We start from the raw sequence: 24,235 nt of genomic DNA, 5'->3' as shown, positions 1-24,235 counted from the left end.
TTTCTTTTTCCAATTACATATAGAAAATTAATTATATATATGTATGATAAAATCATGTCGAAATATAACTATTTTTTAAATTACACTTGTATTTTGTTAGTTTTTTTTATTTAAAAAATTACCTTTACACAAATAATTGTATATGTAGCAAACGAAACTAATAAAATTACCTTTAACAAATAATCCCTGGCAAGTTGCAAGTGGTCAAGCCCATTAAGTATTGGAACTTGATATTTTTTTCTCGAAGCCCAATAAGTATTTACTTGTAATGGGCTCCTACAAAAGAAGGCTTTCAAATTTTATTATAAATCGACAAAATTCATTGGTACAACTACTTATAAATTGACATATGAAATATCTTAATTGATATATAATTATAATTTAGAAAATGGGTATATTAATTATAGTAAATAATTTAACTAGTACATTATCAATCTAAAAATCTATTTTATCCTTAAGCCTTAACCTACATTGTTTTCAAGTCCAATTATCGTGTACACACTTTTATTTATAAGATTATTTATTTTATTTTATTGATAATTTTTTTTTTAAAAAAAATTAAATCCACTTACAAATTATATTGAGATAATCAATTCAGATATACAATTGATTTTTTTTATTATATTGATAAAAATATATAATGAATAAATATCTGTCATCAGAACCCGAGAGTATTGTTCGGAAGACTGAAAAAAATAATCATCATTTTAGTTTTCAAAAATCTAGTATAGATGGAAAAAAATCGATAAGGTGTGACAGCAGAAACACCGATATGATAACACATGAAAAAGTTAACTCATTTTTGATTTATCTAACTCCAATGACCGAAAATGTTTACATTTCTAATAAGTTCATGTGACATGTCGACTTGTACTTTAAATTAAATATAAATATATTTATTTTATTATATTTCTGTCAATATACTAAAATATATTTTATAAGTGTATATAATTTGTTTACTAAGTTATACGTTTAGTAATGTATAATATAATATTATAATATAAGTAGAGATTAAAATATCATTTATCATATATTTATAAATATTTTGAAATTATTTTATATTTAGTATATAATTTATCGGTTGATATGTACCTGTGTTAAATAATTATTTTATTATTTATATCAAGAGTGTGATAAATATTTTATTATGATATAATAATAAAAATAAATTTAATATTTTTTATAATTTTAATTTTAATCATTAAAATAACTTTTAAACAAAACGTTTATTTAATTGTATTTAATAATAATAATTTGATTAAAAAGCAATTTTATTTAAATATATAATCGTTTTAAATTGGATCTATCCCATATATCATTTATCATTAATTAATATATTAATTACATTTTATTAATTTATCGTTAATTCATTATCAAAATAACAATAATGTGTTTTTTTTAAAACATGAAGTTATAAACCTAAATTCCCAAGAATATATCGCCCCAACGACAAAACAATTCGAAACTGTTATTTCTTTCTGCTTCTTCATCACTTTTATTCGTCTGACTGATTGCCGCAGTCCAGGAATCAGGAATCCGTTTGATTGGCAGGTGCTTGCGGAAATTTTAGCTTCAACCAAACCATTTAGCTAATTAATCTTTGTGGGTCATGAGAATTATCTTAATTTTTTTTCTGCGGTCGAAACCCTAATTTAAGAGCTTAGTAACTGGTAGATTGGTCATCTTAGTTTTTATGTCTCTGTTTGTATTTACATAAATTGCAGCTGGCGATTTTTGAATTCTGTCTCAAACGAAATTTGAAGGGGAATGGATTGGGAATGGGACATTATAATTTTTCGTAACTGGAGGCAGATTTTTTTTAATGAAACGGTGTTTAATGAGGTCATTGGACTTGGTTGTGTGATATGTGAAATTCATGTTTTTATGTGATTACGAACGCATAAGGAGTGCAATTTTATTTGCAAATGAGAATACAGTATCTATGATCTGCTTTTCCTGGTTTCTAGTTTTCAGCTTTAGGTTAACTATGGAACTTAAATGTGAATTCTTTGACCTGATTAGTATCTGTTATGGTATGCGAAATATTTGAAATCTGATACTCTTTTGTGAACAGTTTTGTGACTGTTCCATTTTTATATGTTCTTCGTATTTGAACATTTTCGTTGGGTGCAGACTTGCATATCTCTTTAACCTTATAAGAGATCGATGAAAAGTTTCACTGAATTTCATATTCCAAGGAACTGCATTTAAAGTTATCTAATGGGCTGTCAGCTGTGTGCTCATCTCCTGAATGCTTTTCAATGTACTATCATGTGTATCTACGATGTTGCATTTTGTGGATGCCAATTGATTAATATAATTCTTAACAATGCATACTTCTGCATGAAGAATACAATTATTATATCCACCGCACATTGATCTCTTTAGGTTTGTGGATAGCAGGTGTAAGTTTGGCTGAATCTAGGTGTGAGAGTGGTAGTGCTGAGATGCGGTTTGAAGATGACACTCCTACGAGGGAGAGGTGGACCGGAGACTACGATGAATCAGAAGGAAATGAGTCCGATGAAAAACCAGATTTGGATAAATATCGAAGCCAAGATAATAACAAGAACAATGGTCACAGGGAGGAGAAAGATCACAAAAGTAGGGATAAAGAAAGACTAAGGATGATTGAGAGCTCGAAGGAAAGAGAGAAAGAGAATAAAGATTCAGAATCAAGTAAGAGTGGAAGGAAGGACAGAGACGAGCGAGTAAAAGATGAGGTTCGAGATAGAGTCATGGAGAAAGATGTTGATCGTGAAAAGCGCATGGAAAGGGAGAGAGATAAAGAACGAAGGGATCGAGGAAAGGAAAAGGAGCAAGAGCGGAGGAGGGAGAAAAATTTGGAGAAGGATGGTGATAGAGTACATGATACAGACAGGGGCCGTGAGAAGATTAGAGACAAGGATAAAGACAGGGAAAAGGAAAGGGATAGAGCTAAAGATAAAGAGCGGGAAAAGCAAAAAGATAGGGAGAGGGAAAAGGATGATGGCAGAGACAGGCTTAAGGAGGCAGATGGGAGAGAAAAGGGGAAGGAGAAAAACAGAGAGAAAGAAAAGCAGACAGCTCAAGAGAAGGATAGGGTAAGAGACAGAGGTAGGAGTGATCGTAGACAGAAGGATGGCGGTCGTGAAAGTAGCCAAGGTGTGGAGGAGGATGTCGTTAATCATGTTCAAGATCATCAATCTGCTAACGAGGTTAATATCCCTGATGATGAGAATGCCTCCAAAATTCTCCAGCGCCAACAAAATGCTGATGTTGAGCTTGTTGCTGCAGTACCTCTTGATTCTTCAAACTTGGAAGAACGCCTTTCAAAGTAGTTACTTTTTACTGCTTATTTCTAAGATTCATTTCTATGTTCCTTTTCCTCGCATATTAAGGTTAAAGTTATGTTCATGGCTGTTTTTACACTTCCCTTGCGTGCTTTTTATTACAAAAGAAGAATTTCATATTTTAACAGTACTTTTGTCTGTCAATTCAAGATTACAAAAAAAAAAAAAAAAAATTAATCCACGATGATCATATACATGATAATCTTTATGAAGTTATGTGGTGATTTATGGTTGCATTAACATTCTCAATTTATCAGTACAGATGTGGCAATGTCAATGAATGCGGTATAGGAAGACATTTACTGGTGAAATTTAAGATGTCAGGTTATTGGGTGATGTTTAACTGGAATGTTAGATGTGAATAGTTTCACCTTTAGAAGAGGCTAATTGACTTCCATAGTTTTTAATGTGTAAGGATAACATGTATTTAGCATGTTCACCGTGAATAGATTATAACTGCTTGTTTTCTTTTGAACTTGAGGAATCCATCAATAATCAATAAGCCTAAGTGGTTGTTTGTTTGATAGAATGCGAGAAGAAAGAATGAAGAAAGCAGCAGAAGGTGGTTCTGAGGTTTCATCATGGGTGAACTGGAGCCGAAAACTTGGACAGAAAAGGACCTCTGAAAAGGAAAGAGCATTGCAGCTTTCTATTATTTGAAGAGCAGGTAGGTTCTCTGAAACTTTTATAGAGTTTTGTATTTTATAATGGACTAATAACGAACAGCATGCACATATATTAGATTTAATATGAAATATTATTTATGTATATTAAATATTTAAATTATTATATGAAATGTAATTATGTTGAGATAATTTTTTCCCATCTAATGCTGTGCTGGAGTTTTATTTTATTATGTTCTGTTTTCTCATGACAATAAGTGCATCATGAGAACGGGTATTTGGGAAGAAAAAATTGGTGTGTTTTAGAGATTGAAGTTCGCTCATTTGATTGGAAATCTTTGATCGCGTATTTATTGGTTTGTAATAGGACAACATGAATGATGAAGGAAGCGATGATGAGAAAATAATGCAGCACACAGCTGGTACGTCTTATAATTCATGCATTCTCTTTTCCTGTTGAATTTGATTTAACACATTCATTTAGGTGCCTGGTGACAAATGTGAGTTCATTATTTAAGCTGAAATTTCTGTGTGAATTGAAATTGTCATGGAAAAAGAGATGGATTTTTTTTATTTCTTGAATTGTAAAGTTTTGGATACTGAACTCCGTGATGAATTCCATGGCTGTGTGAGTATGAGCTTTGATCTGACATTTCACTTCATTCTTTTCTGTAGAAGATTTAGGTGGGGTCAAAATTCTTCATGGTCTTGATAAAGTACTCGAAGGCGGGGCAGTTGTCTTGACTCTCAAAGATCAGAACATACTCGCGGATAGTGACATCAATCAAGGTGAACCATTGGTTCTTCTTTTTTTTTTCCTATCCTTGTGCTTTATTTTTCCATTTTTACCATTTGGATATTTTTTCGGCTCAGATATCTTAAGGTGACGTTACATTGTATATACCAGAGGTTGATATGCTTGAAAATGTGGAGATTGGTGAACAGAAACGAAGGGATGAAGCTTATAGGGCCGCGAAGAAGAAAACGGGTGTTTATGATGACAAGTAGGATTAATCAATTGTTAATCTTAATTACTTGATATGAGGTCTAGATGCCTGACTTTATATTCTCTCATCATTAAATTAGGTTCAGTGACGAATCCGGTTTCCCAAAGAAAATGCTTCCGCAATATGATGATCCTGTCACAGAAGAGGTTAATTTAATTTCTTTTTTCCTTACAGTGTAATTGTGCACAGGTTTACTTTCTTCATCTGGTGACAGGGGGTAACTCTTGATTCAAGTGGACGTTTCACTGGTGAAGCCAAAAGAAAATTGGAAGAGGTAATGTTGATGTTCTTGATGTTTGCACTAATTTGATTAAAATATCTGCATTTAAACCAAATATATGTTGGCTAAGTTTGTAATTTAATGACAGCTTCGAAAAAGAATTCAGGGGGTTCCTACTAGCAATCTAAACGAAAGTCTCAATTCAATTGGGAAAATATTGACAGATTATTATACCGATGAAGAAATGATGAAGTTTAAAAAGCCGAAGAAAAAGAAGTCCCTGAGGAAGAAGGACAAGCTGGACATAGATGCCCTTGAAGCAGAGGCGATATCCTCTGGATTAGGTGCTGGAGATCTTGGTTCAAGAAGTGACGGGAGAAGACAAAATCTTAGGGAGGAACAAGAGAGGATTGAGACAGAAAAGAGAAGAAATGCTTACCAATCAGCATATGCTAAAGCAGACGAGGCTTCTAAAGCGCTTCGATCGGAGCAAATCAATTTCATACAGACAGAAGAAGATGATACTTTTGTTTTCGGTGATGATGATGATGAGCTTCGAAAATCATTAGAGAGGGCAAGAAAAATAGCCTTAAAGAAACAAGATGAAGAAGAAAAATCTGCTCCACGGGTTATACCCCTTCTTGCCACTTCCTCTAATGATTCCCCGGCAGACAACTCAAATCATGGGTCTGGAGATCAACAAGAGAATAAGGTTATCTTCACAGAAATGGAAGAATTTGTCTGGGGTTTGCAGATTGATGAAGGTATTCAATTGTGATTCATCAAACCTTTACATCTCTTGTTCCATTTGTTTTTCTTTCCCTAACACCAGAAACGTAGTTCAATATTTCTGGGAAGTGAGATGGGATGAGCAGTGATTAAATGATAGGCCTGGTTCTACAACATTATGTGTATTGTTCCATAAACCTTGTTGGTTTCAAAATGTTTCAACTAAAAGAAACACATACTATGAGCTTTTCCTGTGGCAACTTTGTCTCTCTAAATCCTCTTTTCTTGGATATTTGAGACAGCGTTGGTTGGTTTAGGGTAAGTATACTGGTTTGACATTATTTGTGGTGGTCACACTGTCATCATAAGATTAAATTTCATGTGTATCTCATTTTATTATGTGTATTTTTTTCCCTTTCTTTGTCCATAGAACTTGTTTGTGCTTGTATTTGCCACAGCTCTCTCTTTGGTAAATCCAGTTCCATGTTATTTAGTGGTATCTTTTTTATGGTTGTAATATCAATTGTCTGCTCCTTTAAAACAATTATGCATGGATTCTTGAGTTTATTCTTTTTAGCTTGACTAATTGCTCAACCATGATTCATTGTTAAGTCCTGTATGTCTGATACTGTTTACTTTTCAGATGCTGAAAATCCTGACCAGGAAGATGTTTTCGTGGAGGAAGATGCAGTACGAGATAGCTCTGATCAGGAAATGAAGGACGGAGATGTTGGCTGGGCAGAGGTAAAAGAAACTGCAAAAAATGAGATGCCTGCTAATGAGGAAGAAGAGGTTGTTCCAGATGAAACAATTCATGAATCTGCTGTTGGGAAGGGTCTAGCTGGGGCTCTTAAACTTTTGAAAGACCGAGGAACACTCAAAGAAACTATTGAATGGGGTGGTCGAAACATGGACTAGAAAAAAAGCAAACTCGTTGGCATCTATGCTAACGATGGAGCTAAGGAAATACTCATCGAGAGGACGGATGAGTATGGACGAATTGTGAGTGATCTTTTATAGACAAGCAATTAACTTTCGGTGCATTTAATATTTATATTATCTGTTACCTGACACACGAATAAGAACGGTAGGAGTAAGATATGAAAATTAATTTGAACTCTATTGAACATGTCTTTACAGAACCAATATTTAAGAATGGCAACTGGGATAAGTTGAACCATTCAAAAATATTAAAATTCTTTAAAATACTTCAATCTATTTTTGCTAGACCTAAAAACTAATGAAAAAATTGTTGTTTTTTCGTCTTACAGGATAACAACCATCCATTAATTCTTTTGAAACATAATAAGAGAAGATTATGATAGCAAGATTTGATTTCTTACTTGGATGTATTATAAAACAAGGCTTTGCTAAACACTCCGTGAAGGAATTTTAATCTTGTTGTATTTATTGTTGTTTCTGATATTTTTTAATTCTAGTGTTTTTGATATAACAGCATCGGTTGATTTGGATATTTTGAAAGAATAATGTCATGAAATGTTGTTGGTGATGTGGCTATGGTTTTCTACCTGTCAGTTTCTTGTCGAAGTTCTTTTACTTGATGAGGTCTTAATGCGGAATCTCCTGAAATGAATACATAAGTTTTTATTCATTTTAATCTGATCTCTACCTGTTGTTATTTTATGTTATGAAATTATGTAAATGTTTATGATTTCTTACCCCGAAGCATATTTATAGTATTGGAGCACTTAAGTGGTATTAAATTTAAAGAGCATGAGAATGCCAACTTCAAGCTCTAATGAATGCCTCTTCGTTTGCTGCAGGTGACACCAAAAGAATCTTTTCGGCTTCTTTCACATAAGTTCCATGGGAAGGGTCCTGGAAAAATGAAACAAGAAAAGCGTATGCGGCAATACCAGGAGGAGTTAAAAGTAAAGCAAATGAAAAATGCGGATACTCCATCTCTTTCAGTGGAGAGAATGAGGGATGCTCAAGCTAAACTACAAACACCTTATCTTGTATTGAGTGGCCATGTAAAACCCGGGTATGGTTCACTTTTCTCTTCATTTACAATTCTAGTGTAAGATTATTTTTTTCCTGAACTTTGTGATGTGACGAGTTACTCAAGCATCAGAATCCCAGCCAAATCCATTTTCAAATTCTGGAAACAGAACACATATTAATTGCATGTGCAATATAGTGTTATCAATTCTTTTGGTGGAATTGCCTTCTTACGAGCACCCAATGAGAAAAAATTGCATTTGTATATTCTGGCATTTATGGGGGCATTTTACAAAATCTGGTGCTATTTCATAAAAAATTCTAAAATTTATGAAAGATTTTGACAGCAGAGTAAATTTATTGGTCTTGGGATCTGCAAAATGTGTGCGCGTGTGTGTGTGTAAACTTTTTTGTTTATGTATAGTTCTTTCGTCTGTTTGGAGCCATTATATTGTTTTGGGATCTGCTTTTGCCGTTATATTTTCTTTCCTCTGTTTAGAACCATGCTATTACTGTTATTCTTATTATTTCAATCATCTCCTTTTCAGTCAAACAATTGATCCTGGAAGTGGCTTTGCGACAGTTGAGAAGGACCTTGCTGGAGGCTTAACCCCCATGCTTGGTAATAGGAAGGTCAGTGTTGCAAAGATTATGAGTTAATGTTTTCAGTCTTTAGTTTCACTTATTGTTTGCACCCCTGTTCGTGTTGCCACTTATGTTCGACGAGTCCTCCAGCCTCTCTCTCTCTCTCTCTCGATTTGTTTTCTCTCTCTCAAACAATCACATTATACTTCCCGTATGACCTTGTTTCAGTAACATGGTATAATTATTTTCACTATAGGTCGAGCACTTTTTAAATATCAAACGCAAGTCCGAGCCAGGAGATGCAGCTGCCCAAAAGAAGCCTAAAACTTGAGCGAGACAAGTTCTTGGCCATTTTTTTGTGCCCAGCCTACATGTTTTTATCCTCGAACGAGAGGTAGCCACCATGTCCGCGCCTTTGAATTGTATTATTCCTGTGTCGGACATCAACTTTGAAGTCACCTATTCTCCATATGGATTTATAGATTTTGCTACCTTAAGTTTCAGGAATGATTCCTTTTATTAGATTTGATATATGTACTTTATTTCAATATTTTCTATTTTGAATATCCATATTATTCGGGGGAAACAATGTAGAGTTACTTAAGCTAGCTCGTAGGATTTGTTTCTTATTTTTAGACCAATAATGGTATCTTATACTAAAGTTTATTATTTAAAATTACACCCCCACTGGGAGAACTTGGTCAGGGCCTTCTTTGTACGAATAGTCATGAAACTTGCTCCTTATAATGATCAAGGGCGTTTATTGCTTTTTATAAAGTATTAATTATTTTTTTGCCGGATAAATCTTTGTTACTTACACATTCAAATGTGCAAATGGTACATTCGCTAATGCTAAAAGAACGAATCAACAAATGCAAGCAGCGAAAATGTTTGTCAGATCAAATGACACGAGCACAATCGCCAGCATCACATATCAAGACAACATTGCCTTCATTAGTCTGGCTTGCTAGCTTCGGTTGAAGCATCGTGTACTCTTTCTTGACAAACGATGCTGCGTCTAAAGCACGATTAGCATCTACAAATGCAATGCAGCAGCCCCGAAATCCTGCTCCACTAAATCGAGCTCCATACACTCCCGGGGCTTTCACCAGAATCTCGTATAATTGAATAAGCGGTTCACTACCTATAACGAATTTCAAGGAAAAGTAAACCATCTTACATGCTTTCTAAGGATTGGAAAACGAGTACAATACTGAAGCAAACAAGAAGCAAAATGTATAAACAAGGCAATCATACCACATTCGTAGTTCTCTATAGAACTTAAACCGGATGCTGAGATTAATTTTCCAAATTCCTCAAGATTCCCAGAAGCCCAAGAGTCGAGCCCTTAAATTATTATATCCAATCAAAATATAAAATAATCCCATCAAAATTTGAGAGTACTAGCTGGAACGGAAAATGGTACCATTCAAAACTCGCTTATTCTCTGAGAAATAGTGTTCTGCTCTTTTAGCAAGAATGGGATCCAATTTGCACTGGAAAGCAAGTTGCGAGGATTAGCTTTTTTAAGCACACAAACATGTCTCTAGAAGTATAAAAAACACGATAGTATGTAAATCAAAATAAATGTCTATTAAAATGCAATAAAATAAGTACCTTGTGTTCTTCATAAACTTCAGACTCAACTGAACAAAAATGTGATCAGATTGTCATATATCATGGAATCTGTAGTCCAGTGCATTTGAAACGGGAAAGTTTAGTCTGTGTACCGTTTGATAGGAGAGGGTCTAGCCCTTCATTTCCCGAAGCCCTGTAGTTCTAACACATGCATCAGAAAGAAAAGTAATGCGAAATTGCATGGTTACTCATCAGCCATTATGTGAAGAATTTGAATTGCTCATGATTATTGCTAATTGTGATCAAGTTGATAAGGCCTATATTTGTCATGCGTTTAGAATTGAGAAAGGCCACAGTTATCAGAGGACAGCACAGCATGGTAAACCAAGCAAAAGTCCAATCCATAACAGAGATGAAGGATCTTACTGAAGCAGAATTCTTGCAGCTTCTTGACATTCTGCAACTCGTCGATTGTATCCAGGATTAGTTGTCAATGCTTGCTTCAAGCCTGAAAATGCCAGCAAAATCTTGAATTTCTTGTTCATCCTGATGTTACATCGACTATTCATGTCTGGAGCCCGTACCAGTTTGTGTTCTTTGGTCTGCACAAGAAAAATAGGAATTACAAGAAAATTTCTATAATCCAGAAAGCTTGAGTTATCACTAGTTACGGAGAACAGAACATGCAACTAATGATAGAACAATAAAAAACAGAAAATGCAAATATAATCAACCATTAATAAACTGCAGTATGAGTTGAAATCGTTACCTTGCAGTTCATACAAGTTAAACATCCATAGCTTGAAAGCAGTATGGCTGACTGATCGAGTATGCCATTTTTCAATCCTAGATATTCATTTTCAATCAGCCTGCATACACGAAAATTATTTAAATGATGAAACAAAAATAGTTATTTCAGCTGTTTTCAGGAAGGATAACCATATCCATAGTTTTCCTCATGCGCTTAGTAAAGGAAGGAAAGTTCAATTTTCACATCAAACAACGATACCTATCATATTCAATATTTTCTTCTGGATCAACTGTAAGGTTATTTGAACTTTCAAAGGCCAGCAGATATGCCACACCTACCTGTGTCAAGCATGTCATTTGACAGACAATTATATATTAATTTTAACCAAAGCTTTACAATATGTTTGAGACAATGTAGAAAGCAATGAACTTAGTCACGACAACAAATGAGTCAAATATCTAGCTTGGCAGGGTTAAATCAATCATCTAAGCCATTGGCCAGCAAAGAGAAGAAGAATGCTTACAGCCGCGGATGAGCTAAGGCCTGAACTGTCTAGCCCCTCAGCACCACAAATAAGTCCAGCAATACCCTGTAAAATCAAAACTGAGTTGGTCACGTATCGAGACAAACCAACCTATACCGCTATACTAGCATAATGTTAATTACACATGGATGGGCAATGCAAATAAATGACGAGCTCTTAAAAATACAGAAGAACTGACGCCGTTCAGTTAAGGCATCAAGTTAACAAAGAAATCGTAGGACATAGACGATTTCCATCATTCTTCAGCGCAATAGTGGAATAATATTATTCACTACAACTCTGATCGTTTATAGTATTGAAAAATTTGAACAAAGTGATTAATGTAAAGAAAATCAGATTAAATGCAGTGGATTAATTCATAGAAAAATTACTTGTAATTTGAAAATCAGTTTGTGCTTATAATTCATATAGTACTTATAATTCATAGAGACAAAAGGAAATATATATACCCATTTAATATGGTTGCCACCCTTCTGTAAAGCATAAAGTGCTCCTCTGGCATAATTTCCCCAGCTACATTCCTCCACAGAACCAGAACCATTTGATTGGGCCGGATTATTCCATTTGATAGCATTCTTTGGCAGCTGTGTTTCATCTACACTGGGAATCAATGGTGTGAGATATACCATGTTTTGAAATATAAAATGATCATTCGATTTAATTAAAGATAACAATAGAGAAAACAGTCTTCAATCACTATTATATCTAATCAACAGATAAGAGAAAAGAGGTACACTGAAGAAGAAGATAGTGAAACTACATCTTCCAAGCAGTATCAATTGTTTTAGCACTACTTTTTCAGTGCTTTTCAGTTGATGAGAGGTTTCTTGACTGGGTAGCTGAATTTTAAGAATACTAGGCTCTTTCAGATGTAAGAACATATAGTTCAGAATGTACATATGAAAACTGGAATAGGTTCAAGGGAAAATGTTTGACATCATAAAAAGGAAGTCATATAATATAAGATGTTATGGTGTATACTGTATTGTGCACAATGAGCTGGAAGATTTTCATTTTCAAGTAATATTAACATAAAATCATATGCGCTCAAAATTACCAGAACCTAACTTCGCCTCTGAACTGTCCTGATTGTATTACAACCTACAAAAGACATTTTTTTCTCGTCATCAGGCAATGCATCAAAGAAATAATGTTCATGCTAATGAAATATCTGAAAGATATGTATAACAAATAGTAAACTTAAAAGATTCCTTTTTAAAATAAGAGAGGGCACAAATTATAATTGAAGATCAAATGTCCTTCTAAATTATAGATAGAATCTTTACAAATCAGTATATATTCCACATCAGTTCTAATGTCTCGGTGTCTCTTAAAAACGGAATGATATAAATAGAACTGGAAATATTTTCTCAATGCCCATAGCATGAAAGAAAATACCTGAGAATCATTGGATGGAACAAATCCTAGAAGTATACCCTTATTGATTGTCAGAGCTGAAACAGTTCCACCCTGCGAAGATTCAACATTTTTTGAGTACTAATTTTAGAACAGGTAACTAAAAGAGTAGTTGGATCAGATCCCTGAATAATAAAAGAATTAATCTTGACAAAAAATGAACATTAGGGTAAGGAAATATACTTTTCTATGTCAAGTCATTTTGAGGAGAAGATAACCGTTTATGACGCCAAGAAAGGTATGGAACTTTACAGCTTAAGTTTAGCTTGAAAGACATCAGATATAGTCGATGTTCATCAACTCATAGGTGAAACATGGATGTTAACCCGAAAGTTAGAGGAGACAAACAAACACGAACCTGGTGATCAATATGAGCACCTAGTGGACAAATCCTATAGGGGGATAGAACAACTCTGACCTCTCTGACATCTCTACCAGACATTTCAGCAACCTTCGTCTTGATAAAATTTAACTGCAACAATAACAAATCGGTAATGGGCTACAACCATGTTAGCAGTCAACTGCAGCTATCTGTTTACAATGTAGAAAACTAAACATATTGACTTCGATTCAAAATTTCTCAAAGAAACGATAAAAAAAGGTACCAACTATTCAATACTATCAATTTCGGAAATGATCAAATTCCTTGCTTTAACTTCAAGCCCATGATAATCTAGCAATTCCTTTCCCAAATATCTCTCAGATTTCATTAAAATTCACTAGAACCACCACACATCAGTACTGAATACTGAACAATCACAGAACAAAAGGCAGAACAAGATTCATTCTTTAGATTCCAAATGCATCATAAACATACAGATCATACTAAGATCAATCATACTTTGATCTCTTTGAATCATGAAATCTATCGTCAACTAACTATTTTCAAGCGCTTTAAACAATCAAGTTGGCAAGTTGCATAAAAAATCAAGAACTCAAGAAAATCCTACACAAAAACGAAAAGCTCCACATACATTGCATACTGCAAATCACAACCCAGTATAAAACCAACCAAATCAAGATTAAAAGAAACTCACCTCTGATTCGGAGGGCCAAGACATTTCACCCATTTTCCTGAAACAGGATCCAGAAATTCCAATCCAATGGCTTTTTCTTGAACTGGGTTATCTACTGTACACGTTTATTTCTGCAGAAATGAAGTGATTTTTTTTTTTTTGTTTTTGAATAAAATGAAATGAAATTAAAGTAACAACGGATGGTAAGATTAACTGTGAGGAAGAATCTGTGTGGAGAAATTTTGGATTTGATCGGACATTGATTTGGATCCATATTGTGTAAAGATCCTCCCAACTAATTAATATCAAGGAATATTAATTTACTGCCAAAAAAAATTTAATTTCGATCAATTCAGGTCAAAGGAATATATATATACACATATTTCTCAAATCTTGTTATCATTTCTCAAATGTCTTTCAAAACTATATTTTATAATAATTATATCAAACCTTTCTAAACTTGATTTTTTTAAAACATAATTATACATGATTTGATGTCTACAATAATAATTTTACTTTTTTAAACTTAAAATCCAAATTAAATTTCATTAGCTGAACACACCTTTTCAACCATGATTTTTTTTTAAAATCTAAATTGCTAAAATAAAATCAAATACTGAATTATGATAATTGTACAATATAGGGCTTATAAATATATTTATATGTGTAATAATAGAGTTTTTTTTTTAATAATAATAGAGTTATTTATGAGTCATTTATAAAATGGAAAAAAATTTTAGATAAAACAAAGATACATAATAATAAGATCTTATGTTTCCTACCAAAAAATATAACATTATTTTATTATTATCATTATTACTATTATTTGTTGTTATTATTCTTATTTTAATCACTATTATCATAAAAAAGTTTAAAAATTTAAAAATAAAAAGTTATAGTCCAAAGGGGGAGGCAGATTCAAAGTATTAGACAAGATATCCATTTACCATAAATATTAGAAATGGTTGGACATAAATTTTTTTTTAAAAAAATTTATGAATATATTTTTATTTAAAAAAATTTATGAATATATTTTTATTTTTGAAATATAATATAATAACAAAGTATTTTCAAAACGACAGCGACCTTCTTCATGGCTCCCATTTGAGGACCGCTGGGTTCAGCGTACTCACCCTCAACCCTACTCTGCTCTCTCCTGTGATGAACGCTCATGACACTCGAATTTGCAATGGAAATGCTCCATTATCCTTCAATTTCAAGCCTTCTTCCGAAATTCTCTTCGATCAAGTATTTACGGCGCCGGAGGAAGAGGCTGAGTGTTGGATTACGGGGGAAATTATACAATGGTACTAAAAAAGGCGTGGCATCGTTTTCGGTGATGAATAACGCCAGCGAAGGTGGTGAAGCAGATACGGCAGTTGTCGTGCAGACGCCTTCGACGAAGCCGCGTCGTTTTGAGGTGTTGTCCGGTTATCCGACGCCGTTTGGCGCCAGCTCCAGAGACGGAGGTGTCAATTTCGTTGTCTCATCCAGCAATGCAACGTCGGTGACTTTATGCCTGATGGGGATTTCTGATTTGCCCGAGGTAAATAAAGTTTGTTCTTTTCCGCTGCATTGTTTTCCTGTGGGGTAGATATTATTTTTTGCTGGTTCTGCTCATGTGGTTTTATTCTTTTAATTTCAAATGCCAATGCTGGAAAGAATTCCACCATTTAGTCATCATCGTCTTCATTGATGACTGATATTTTTGCGTAAAAGTTTATCTTTTGTTTCCCCCGTTGAGATTGTACGTTTTGTTATGACAGCTAAAGATAATGTAAAAGAAATGATATTTCTGTGTTGTTTCGGTTTGTTAGTGTGGTCTTGTGATCGAGAACTTAACGTTTCAGAAAAGAGTGACCGAGGAGATTGCTTTCGATCCACTGACTAATAGAACAGGAGATGTCTGGCATGTGTTTGTGAAAGGTGATCTCGAAGATATGGTCTATGGCTATAAATTTGGTGGCAGATTCTCGCCTGAAGACGGTCTTTACTTCGATTCTTCTAAAATATTGATCGATCCTTATGCCAAGGTCAGTTAGTTTATCATTTTTAGGAGAAATATCAGGGTATATTGCATCTTAATCCATCTATTCCGTGGTGTGAGCCATTATGTTACCCTGTTTGACCTATAAACGAAGCTAAATTATCTTAACTTGGTTGACCATTTAGGGTGTTGTGAGCAGAGGGGAATACGGTGCTTTAGGACACAAGGGGGACTGTTGGCCCCAGATGGCATGTTTAGTGCCTTCTGCAAATAATGAGGTATGTTTTGAACCTTAGCTTATGTGTAAGATATCCTATCACTCTGAGAGGAAAGATGTCCTTTATTGGAAAATGATTTTTCTCACTGAAGTTGAGATGATCTTTTAGCCATGGTGCTAGGACTTTTATGAACGATGTTGTGCATTGTCCATGCATGAGGTGTTTATAAAGCTTCAGTATTTCTTTATTTGTCATTTGTACTTTTGCATCCTAATCTTTTATTAATGATCTTGTAGATAATGAGTAGGCCAAAGTCAAATTCTACACACTCCTAGTAAACCTATCTACGCAAGTGCACTTAGTTGCATACTTCCATATGAAATCCTTTCCATATGATTGATATGATTGTCTTGTTTGGTCTTCCTCAAAATTTTACTTTTTTATGAGACAAGTATTTGTGCTCTGGGAATTAGTTGAAGTGAGTTTTTGTAATCAGTAAATTTGCTTATCAGTTGTCAATTTAAGGGTGGAAATTCATTATTTTCTGTTATTGATTGAATGACATTGGCACAAGCTTATTCTTGTCTGTCGATAATCAAAACTCAATAAGAAACCTTAGACTGTGAAAACCTTGGTTCGCCTATTTTACTTCCAAAAAGGTGCTGAACTACATTTCCAACTCATCTATATTTTATATTTTGTTCGTGGTGCTGTTCAGTTTGACTGGGAAGGAGATTTGCCCCTAAAGCTGCCACAAAGAGATCTTTTTATCTATGAAATGCATGTTCGTGGATTCACAAACCATGAGTCCAGCAACTCAAAGTTCCCGGGAACTTACCTCGGTGTTGTGGAGAAACTTGATCATTTGGAGGTGAAGCTTCTACCTTTATTTGAATTTTTTTTCTCAGTAGGAGTGGGTTTGAGAGTCTGTAAATGGTTTTATTGTGATGATAACTTTAATTATGATTCAGAATGTCCCAAACATAATATTATAAATCAAACCATACTCGTTGAATTGTAAAAGTATTGCAGCTGATTCCAATCGCTCAACTTTTTCAAGACTCGTAGTCCGAGGAAAATTGCTCCTTGCACTTAAGAGATTATGCATCCAAAAAATCGGATTTATTCTCATACCCTCAGTATTTTAGATTTGTCGTTATCAAAGTGTCAATATATCCGAACAGGCATGAAATTGAATTTGGTTTTGATACAAGAAGTTCTTCAATAATAGGAAATATAGGTCCGTAAGCAATTTGAATCATGTTCAAACTTAAAGCCATAAAGGTTAATCATATACAATGTTCATATTTTTTGGCTTAGTTTTGTTGAACAGCTACATTTTTGTTATCCTTTACTCTGCAGAACATTGGTGTCAACTGCATTGAACTGATGCCATGTCATGAATTCAATGAATTGGAGTACTATAGCTACAACCCTGTCCAAGGTGACTACAAGTAAGTTCGACCTATCTCTTTCTGCTTTTTACATCAGAAAGTTTTCAGATAACTTTGACTTATTTTTACCAATTAAAATAATACTGTTTAAGTTGACCGTATCCTTCACTTCTGAAATCATATTCAGATGTCTTTCCAATAACATTCATCTGGATCTTTGACGCGGTAAATTTATTCAAGTCATGTTTGATGATTTTTTTATATGACTTCTTGTTATCTTGACCTTTCGCCTTACTTGAATTTATGTAAATTTTGTATTGCATATAATGCAAACTTTTTTAGTGCCTTGCTAGGTTTGTGAATATGACACGCTCTTCAAGCAGCTGAAAAAATAGAACTTCTTCTCTGTTTAAATAGAAACTCTTCTCTGACATAGCACTGTTGATTAAAAAAATTTAGTAGTCGTAAGAATTGTGAAAATGTTTATTGAATATTGCAAAACATTTTGTCTTCTCTAGGATGAACTTTTGGGGGTATTCGACTATCAATTTCTTTACACCAATGGCAAGATATTCTTTTACTGGTTTAGGCAATCACGGCCTTGGTGCGGTGAATGAATTCAAGTATCTGGTTAGAGAAGCACATAAACGAGGAATTGAGGTAACACATTCCGGAATCACACTTAGCATTTGTTTTAATGATGTTTTTGGTGAGTTCCTCATCTGTTTTGTAGTTTAACAGGTGATTATGGATGTTGTTTTCAATCACACTGCTGAAGGGAATGAAAATGGTCCCACTCTCTCATTCAGGGGGCTTGACAATCTTGTCTTTTATATGACTGCACCAAAGGTATGTTTCGCCGTCAAATCAGGTTTTATATAATCAGGTGATGTGATATTTCTTTCTGGATTATTCAAGAATTAGGTGTTTTGTGCAAAGCCTCGATGTATTTCATTTGTATGATTTGCTGAATATCTTATATTTATTAATTACCCGAGCTTGCAAGTTTGCCACATAATGTTTTTCTTTCCATCAAGTCATTTGCTTCTTTGAGTGGGAAGAGCTTCGTAGTTTGTACAGTCGTGAAGAACAGTAGACTTACTTTTTTTATGATGATGCATTCAATATCATGGATTTGCTATGTAATTCACTTCGCTCAGTATTATCAAAGTATTATTCTATGATTTAAGTTCATATTTGTTCACACCAGAAGTTCATGGAAGAACTCGTAGACTTTTCGGTTTTAATTTATTAATTGCACTTGCAAAGTTGTTAATTTCAAAGGTACAACTGGGATGTGGAAGCAGTATCGATCATGATTGCTTATTTTATTCTTTTCTTTATTCTCTTGTATATGCTTTTGTCAAGATATTATTATGGTTTGGAAAGTCTTATGCATACTTTGTTATCAGCTTGGAAGAAAGATGTTACTCTCAGCTATTACTGTGATTGACGAGAATGATTTTGCAAGAATATTTCTGAATTACTTTAATCTATGTTTGGCAGGGGGAATATTACAATTATTCAGGCTGTGGAAACACCCTAAACTGCAATCATCCCATTGTACGACAATTTATACTGGACTGCTTGAGGTAGATTTACTTCAAATTCATACTATGATTCAAATATTGTTCTTTCCTACAGATTTCCAATAATGACGTGATATGGAGTTGCCATTTAAAGCAATTTATGATTCTACAATCTGCTTGATGCAATACTTGTGGTGATGATGGTGTTGGGTGGTTGGGGAAGCGGGACATATTGACAGGAACATGTTCTGTTCAAGATGTCAGACATTTTATTGTACAGACAACACTTGTTACTCTTGCTTTTTCCATTTGAGAATTTATCTAAATTTGATATGTTCACCCTCGATGTTTGCAACCATTTGGTTAAAGAGGGGTAGGTTCATAAGAATTAATGTCTGTCCTGCAGGCTCTTGATTTTGCATTAGCTATTTCTCTTCAGTAGTTCACTACTGTATTTAAATGACACAATATGTTTGTTGAAGAATTACATCTTTTCTTGCTTACAGCATACATTTTAAGAGATGTTGATGGTTTTGATAAACTCTTCCTCTTACACCAAGTACTTCTTGCAGAAGAACTGGGTAGAGGGGTTTGTTTTTCTGCCATATAAAAATAACATACTCTACTTTAATTACTTGATATTAAGACTTCTTTCTCTCTCGATTCAATGCCATTAGCTACTATTACCTTTAACCTTTTCTTTTCATGCGTGCTTTATCAGTTCCAGTTGTTAAACTATTGGTATTCATTTATTTTTCTCAGTCCATATTCTCAACAGATACTGGGCAACAGAAATGCACATTGATGGGTTTCGGTTTGATCTTGCTTCTATTTTGACAAGGAGTAGCAGGTTATTAACTACATCATCTCCTTTATATAACCTTTTCTTATAAACTTTATTGATTTCTTCAAGTATTTTTTATTTGTCCAGCCTTTGGGATGCTGTAAATGTGTATGGTACTGCAACTGAGGGTGAGACACTTACAACTGGAACACCTCTCAATAGTCCCCCATTGATTGACATGATTAGCAATGACCCAATACTCCACGGTGTAAAGGTATATGGTTTCTGTCTTATTTAATTATTTGAGTATTTTTACGTCCCGCTAAAAATGACTCGTTGGAGTTGGCCAACTATTACCAGGTATTCATGACATCTTGCCTTTCCTTATCCATAGTGATAATGCATGGAGGAGCATGTGGAGATTGACTAAAATTTCTTCTCTTGATCATCAGCTCATAGCTGAAGCGTGGGACTGTGGAGGCCTTTATCAAGTTGGCATGTTTCCCCATTGGGGTATCTGGTCTGAATGGAATGGAAAGGTAAGTGGATAATGTATGCTATAAAGTTTTTCCTATAATTGCATCCTAATCAGCTTCTCTTTTATAGAAAATATTAACGTAGCTTTGGAGAGAGGATAAAATATTATTTCATATATTTCTCCATGGAGTGTACAAAATAAATAGGCAGAAAATCTCTATTCTAATTTTTTATCTATCTTTAGTACCGTGATGTTGTGCGCCAATTTATCAAAGGCACTGATGGATTTTCTGGGGCTTTTGCTGAATGCATCTGTGGAAGCCCTAATTTATACCAGGTATCTATCTCACTTGAGCTTGATTAGTATTAAATATCATCCACAATTTAAGACCCTTGATTGTGATATGTATATGATAGAATCTTCGTTTGTAAAGTTTTTTTTAGTTCTATCCTTCACGTTTTTCTAAAGTATCTTCTTGGAATTTCTAAATATTGGTCTAAATCAGGAAGGTGGAAGAAAACCTTGGAACAGTATCAATTTTGTTTGCGCTCATGATGGTTTTACTTTAGCTGATTTAGTGACGTATAATGAGAAACATAATTTAGCAAATGGCGAGGACAACAAGGATGGGGAGAATCATAATAATAGTTGGAATTGCGGCCAGGTATGCTTTTCTTCTTTTTTGGTAATGTTTATAATTTATATGTGTTCCTTAACTGGCATTGGTCTAATTTTTATGATTGTGAGAAACGTGGGTATTATATCCTGTGAACCTTTGTTCACAATGAAGTAAACTACTATGAGAGCTTAGATAACCACATCTAGGTTGTCCGCTGACTGGAACTCGTATCTTGTTCCTTATCAATCATCACTAGTGGCTGACAATATTGTAAGATGTCAGATTTAAACATAAGTGGTTATTAACTTTTAGTTTAGAAGAATGAAAGAGCTACTCTTGTAGAACCCAAGGTGAATATTGACCTTTCTTTTGACTTTGGTGTTTTAATGCGCAAGTATTTGCATCTTAAAAATCTTTATTATATCTCAGTTATTTAATACTTTATTTTAGTGGTGGCGGATCAATTATGTTCTCATGCTTTATTATCATATCTTTCTCAGGAAGGAGAATTTGCGAGTATTTCAGTGAAAAATCTGAGAAGACGTCAAATGAGAAATTTTTTCCTGTGTCTCATGGTTTCCCAAGTAAGATCCTTTTCCCCTGATAGTTCACTTGGGTTTTGCTCCTAAATGACAACTTGTTTTAATGTCTTGAAAATATCTTGCATTTTCACGAGTTTCATGAAAAGCACAATATACACCATCTTTCCCAACTCGTATAATTTAACATATTTGTTTGCCTTTGATAATATGTACACATACATATATATGTATATGTTTGTTCGTCCCAGTGCCTTGGTATCTTAAATTAGTTGCGGTAAAGGTTCAAAATTATGTTTAGCCGTGGTAATAGCACCACATCGCTAGGCTGTAATCAATTAGTAACTTTATTACCAAAATTATTTGCATATGTGGTCTAAATGGAACATGAAATCAGTAAAGAGAAGTGGGACCTGCTATACTCATGAGTCATGGCCATCACTGCATTGGAATATTAACTGAGCATCTAGTTTTCAACATATATGTCTATTTTTGTCTTGCAATCATAATCTAAGTTCATTTTTGAATGAAATGATGGGCTCAAACATATCGATTAAACTATTTAAAAGTGTCACCGTCCGGTGCACCATTAATTCTTTTTCATCTACAACTTTGTTTCTCTCATTCTGCCTTTTGTATGACCAGGGTGTACCAATGATCTATATGGGAGATGAGTATGGCCACACGAAGGGAGGAAACAACAACACATATTGCCACGATAATCATGTATAATCTACCGACTCTCATGATTATATCAATACTCTCCCAGCCCACCTGCCCCTTCCCCCCTCTGTTCACCCCCACTCCCCCCCTCCTTTCTTCCTTTGAACTTATTTTTAACCTTTTCTGCAGATTAACTACTTTCGGTGGGATAAAATGGAGGAGGCCTCATCAGATTTCTTCAGATTTTCCCGTCTATTGACCAAGTTCCGCCAGTAGATTTCTCCTTAACCTGACAGTTTTTTTTCTCTATGTTCTTGCTTCAACTTATTTCATCATGGGATCTTCTTGCTTCAGTGAATGTGAGTCACTTGGCTTAAACGACTTCCCGACAGCTGACCGGCTGCAATGGCATGGACATGCTTCAGGGATGCCAGATTGGTCCGATAGAAGCCGGTTCGTGGCATTCACACTGGTATGTTTCTTAGAGACGTCATAATATTTGCCTATGAAACCAATATATGGGGGTTTTGGCAGTCTGATCTCTTCTTACCTAATTTTCAAGTTAAAGATCTTTTGACGATCTGCAACTCAACTTTAGTTGTTCCAAAGTTCGTGAGCCAAATGATGAGCTTACATTTTTAATAGTTTTATTTAGAAAGCACATGAAATGGATCCCGTATGTGAGCTCTTCAACGTGTTTATGAAGCAAAAGTTGTGAAGCCCAGTTGGCTCATGATCAAGCTCTTGAACCGAGGCAAAAATTTCTTGATTCTGAGCTGAAGCTCAGGCATGTAAAATTTCAAAAGCTGGACTCGTTAACATCCCTAAGTTCCTAAAGCTGTTATTGTCATATTGCTAATCTCCAATCAAGCTATTCACTCATGACTCATCTCTCTATTTCCTATTTAACCTGCATATGATATTTGGATATAAACCTTCAGATTGACTCGGTGAAGGGGGAATTATACGTCGCCTTTAATTCAAGCCATAGAGCTGTCATGGTTGCATTACCTGAACGTCCAGGCTACCAGTGGGAGCCCTTGGTGGACACTGGCAAGACAGCACCATTCGACTTCCTCTCTCCCGATCTCCCGGAGAGAGACATAGCTATAAGACAGTATGCTCATTTTCTTAACAGCAATTTATACCCCATGCTTAGCTACTCTTCAGTCATTCTTTTACTATCTCCCATAGAGAATATATGAGTTATAACGTCGATTTTTCCTTTTCCATACAAATTGATGTAGTGTACACATCATGCAATAGTTGTATATGATCTTTGAATGAAATGTATCGGCTTGCCGAGCAGAGTAAACAAACCGGATCGAGTTGAACACGAAAAGAATTTCAAGGTACGAGTTAGTTATATTCGAGCACAAGATCAATAAAATATTTTTTTGCTCAAATTCGGTTCGAATCGGAGATCGAGTTTGAGTTCAGCTCGAAAGATTCAAATATAGAAATACTACTCGAAAATAAATATTAGAAAGGTTCAAAAACATTTGTTTAATATTATTATATTAATAAATTATTGAAGTTCGGAAGTAGCTCAGTTTGACTTGAAAATAAGTTTGAACATATTGGAATTGAATTGATAATTTCGAATATAAATCAAATATTTTTTTTTAGATATCTCGATTCATTTGCGTTTCTAATCGTCTGCATCGCTTAAACAAAATTATTTTTATTTTTGAGCAATGCATTATATTTTTATTGACAAAAATTATATGTACAAATATACTTGATATTCAAGGAGGTTATTTGTTTATAGAGCAGTTAACTATAGAGTTGTTTGTGATATGAGTAAATCAAAATAATGTGCTAATAAATGAAAAATTTATAAAACATGTAAAAGAGATTGTTTTTGCTTATGAAACTTAATTTTTCTCACATTGAGTAAGAATATGAGGAGAATCAAATTTCTAATTTAAAATACTTATTCGAAAAATAGTTATATGTGTTTCAATTTTAGCTATGCTAGTGGAAACATGATGTTAGTTAAAAAATTAGATGCAGAATTACCAACAAGTGAGATCTTTAAGCATTTAATATAATTTTTACAGAAATATGAAGATTGATAGATATTTATTACATAGAATATAATTTGGATGATCGGATTTTGGAAATACATATGATATTTTGTGTGATCGATCGTTAGCTAGGTATCCTTGAAGCTCAAATGGATGTTTTACCGAATATCGCTTATGTTTGCGATGTTATATGGATCCAAATATTGGGACCCAAAGCGTGCATATGAATAA

The 24,235-nt window shown here is 34.2% G+C and overlaps 3 protein-coding genes across 5 annotated transcripts; 2 read left to right on the top strand and 1 right to left on the bottom strand.

The window, feature by feature from the left end:
• Positions 1-1,428: 1,428 nt before the first annotated feature.
• LOC142546006 (SART-1 family protein DOT2-like) lies at positions 1,429-8,813 on the top strand. Its single transcript, XM_075653477.1, is given in 14 exon segments — positions 1,429-1,551; positions 2,404-3,316; positions 3,860-3,982; positions 3,984-3,999; positions 4,323-4,377; positions 4,631-4,744; positions 4,863-4,959; positions 5,042-5,108; positions 5,177-5,236; positions 5,331-5,946; positions 6,555-6,913; positions 7,696-7,916; positions 8,422-8,506; positions 8,715-8,813. Coding segments are annotated over 13 exon segments (2,757 nt in total). The 5' UTR covers positions 1,429-1,551; positions 2,404-2,447; the 3' UTR covers positions 8,790-8,813.
• Positions 8,814-9,123: 310 nt separating this feature from the next.
• LOC142546007 (galacturonokinase-like) lies at positions 9,124-14,049 on the bottom strand. 2 transcript variants are annotated; one of them, XM_075653479.1, is made up of 14 exons: positions 13,785-14,049; positions 13,166-13,219; positions 12,730-12,801; positions 12,389-12,432; positions 11,781-11,931; positions 11,311-11,376; positions 11,046-11,125; positions 10,806-10,905; positions 10,463-10,638; positions 10,189-10,229; positions 10,076-10,104; positions 9,885-9,954; positions 9,716-9,805; positions 9,124-9,602 (listed from the first exon to the last, which is right to left on the bottom strand). In XM_075653479.1, exons 1-14 carry the CDS (start codon positions 13,815-13,817, stop codon positions 9,358-9,360), a joined length of 1,251 nt encoding a protein of 416 aa, XP_075509594.1. In that variant the 5' UTR covers positions 13,818-14,049; the 3' UTR covers positions 9,124-9,357. The 2 variants fall into 2 exon arrangements, with proteins under 2 accessions (XP_075509594.1, XP_075509593.1); XM_075653478.1 differs by having other exon boundaries at positions 13,106-13,219; positions 13,785-14,047.
• A 792-nt stretch (positions 14,050-14,841) lies between these two features.
• LOC142546004 (isoamylase 1, chloroplastic) lies at positions 14,842-23,296 on the top strand. Of its 2 annotated transcripts, none has more exons than XM_075653475.1 (18): positions 14,842-15,309; positions 15,581-15,796; positions 15,936-16,028; positions 16,687-16,839; positions 17,331-17,422; positions 17,881-18,022; positions 18,104-18,211; positions 18,869-18,954; positions 19,670-19,741; positions 19,823-19,949; positions 20,128-20,214; positions 20,397-20,489; positions 20,659-20,817; positions 21,273-21,356; positions 21,957-22,037; positions 22,164-22,246; positions 22,329-22,446; positions 22,916-23,296. In XM_075653475.1, the coding sequence occupies exons 1-18, from the start codon at positions 14,935-14,937 to the stop codon at positions 23,177-23,179; spliced, it is 2,433 nt and encodes an 810-aa protein (XP_075509590.1). In that variant the 5' UTR covers positions 14,842-14,934; the 3' UTR covers positions 23,180-23,296. The 2 variants fall into 2 exon arrangements, with proteins under 2 accessions (XP_075509590.1, XP_075509591.1); XM_075653476.1 differs by having other exon boundaries at positions 15,614-15,796; positions 22,916-23,292.
• The last annotated feature ends 939 nt before the right edge of the window (positions 23,297-24,235 follow it).

Source organism: Primulina tabacum, chromosome 5 (genome assembly GCF_025594145.1).
Source record: "Primulina tabacum isolate GXHZ01 chromosome 5, ASM2559414v2, whole genome shotgun sequence".
Classification (NCBI taxonomy): domain Eukaryota; kingdom Viridiplantae; phylum Streptophyta; class Magnoliopsida; order Lamiales; family Gesneriaceae; genus Primulina; species Primulina tabacum.
The sequence above is the reverse complement of the archived record's forward strand: the minus strand, read 5'-3'. Positions and strand labels throughout refer to the sequence as shown.

What these genes read in the sequence shown, in the direction of transcription:
- LOC142546007 (XM_075653478.1), bottom strand. Translation starts at nt 13,817, where the DNA reads ATGGGTGAAATGTCTTGGCCCTCCGAATCAGAG. An exon ending in GTGGCAACCATATTAAATGG is followed by an intron (nt 11,377 to 11,780) that starts GTATATATATTT and finishes TTGATTTTACAG; the next exon opens with GGTATTGCTGGACTTATTTG. An exon ending in GAATAAGCGAGTTTTGAATG is followed by an intron (nt 9,806 to 9,884) that starts GTACCATTTTCC and finishes TAATAATTTAAG; the next exon opens with GGCTCGACTCTTGGGCTTCT.
- LOC142546004 (XM_075653475.1), top strand. Translation starts at nt 14,935, where the DNA reads ATGACACTCGAATTTGCAATGGAAATGCTCCATTATCCTTCAATTTCA. An exon ending in GAAGCCCTAATTTATACCAG is followed by an intron (nt 20,490 to 20,658) that starts GTATCTATCTCA and finishes GGTCTAAATCAG; the next exon opens with GAAGGTGGAAGAAAACCTTG. An exon ending in ATAGTTGGAATTGCGGCCAG is followed by an intron (nt 20,818 to 21,272) that starts GTATGCTTTTCT and finishes TATCTTTCTCAG; the next exon opens with GAAGGAGAATTTGCGAGTAT.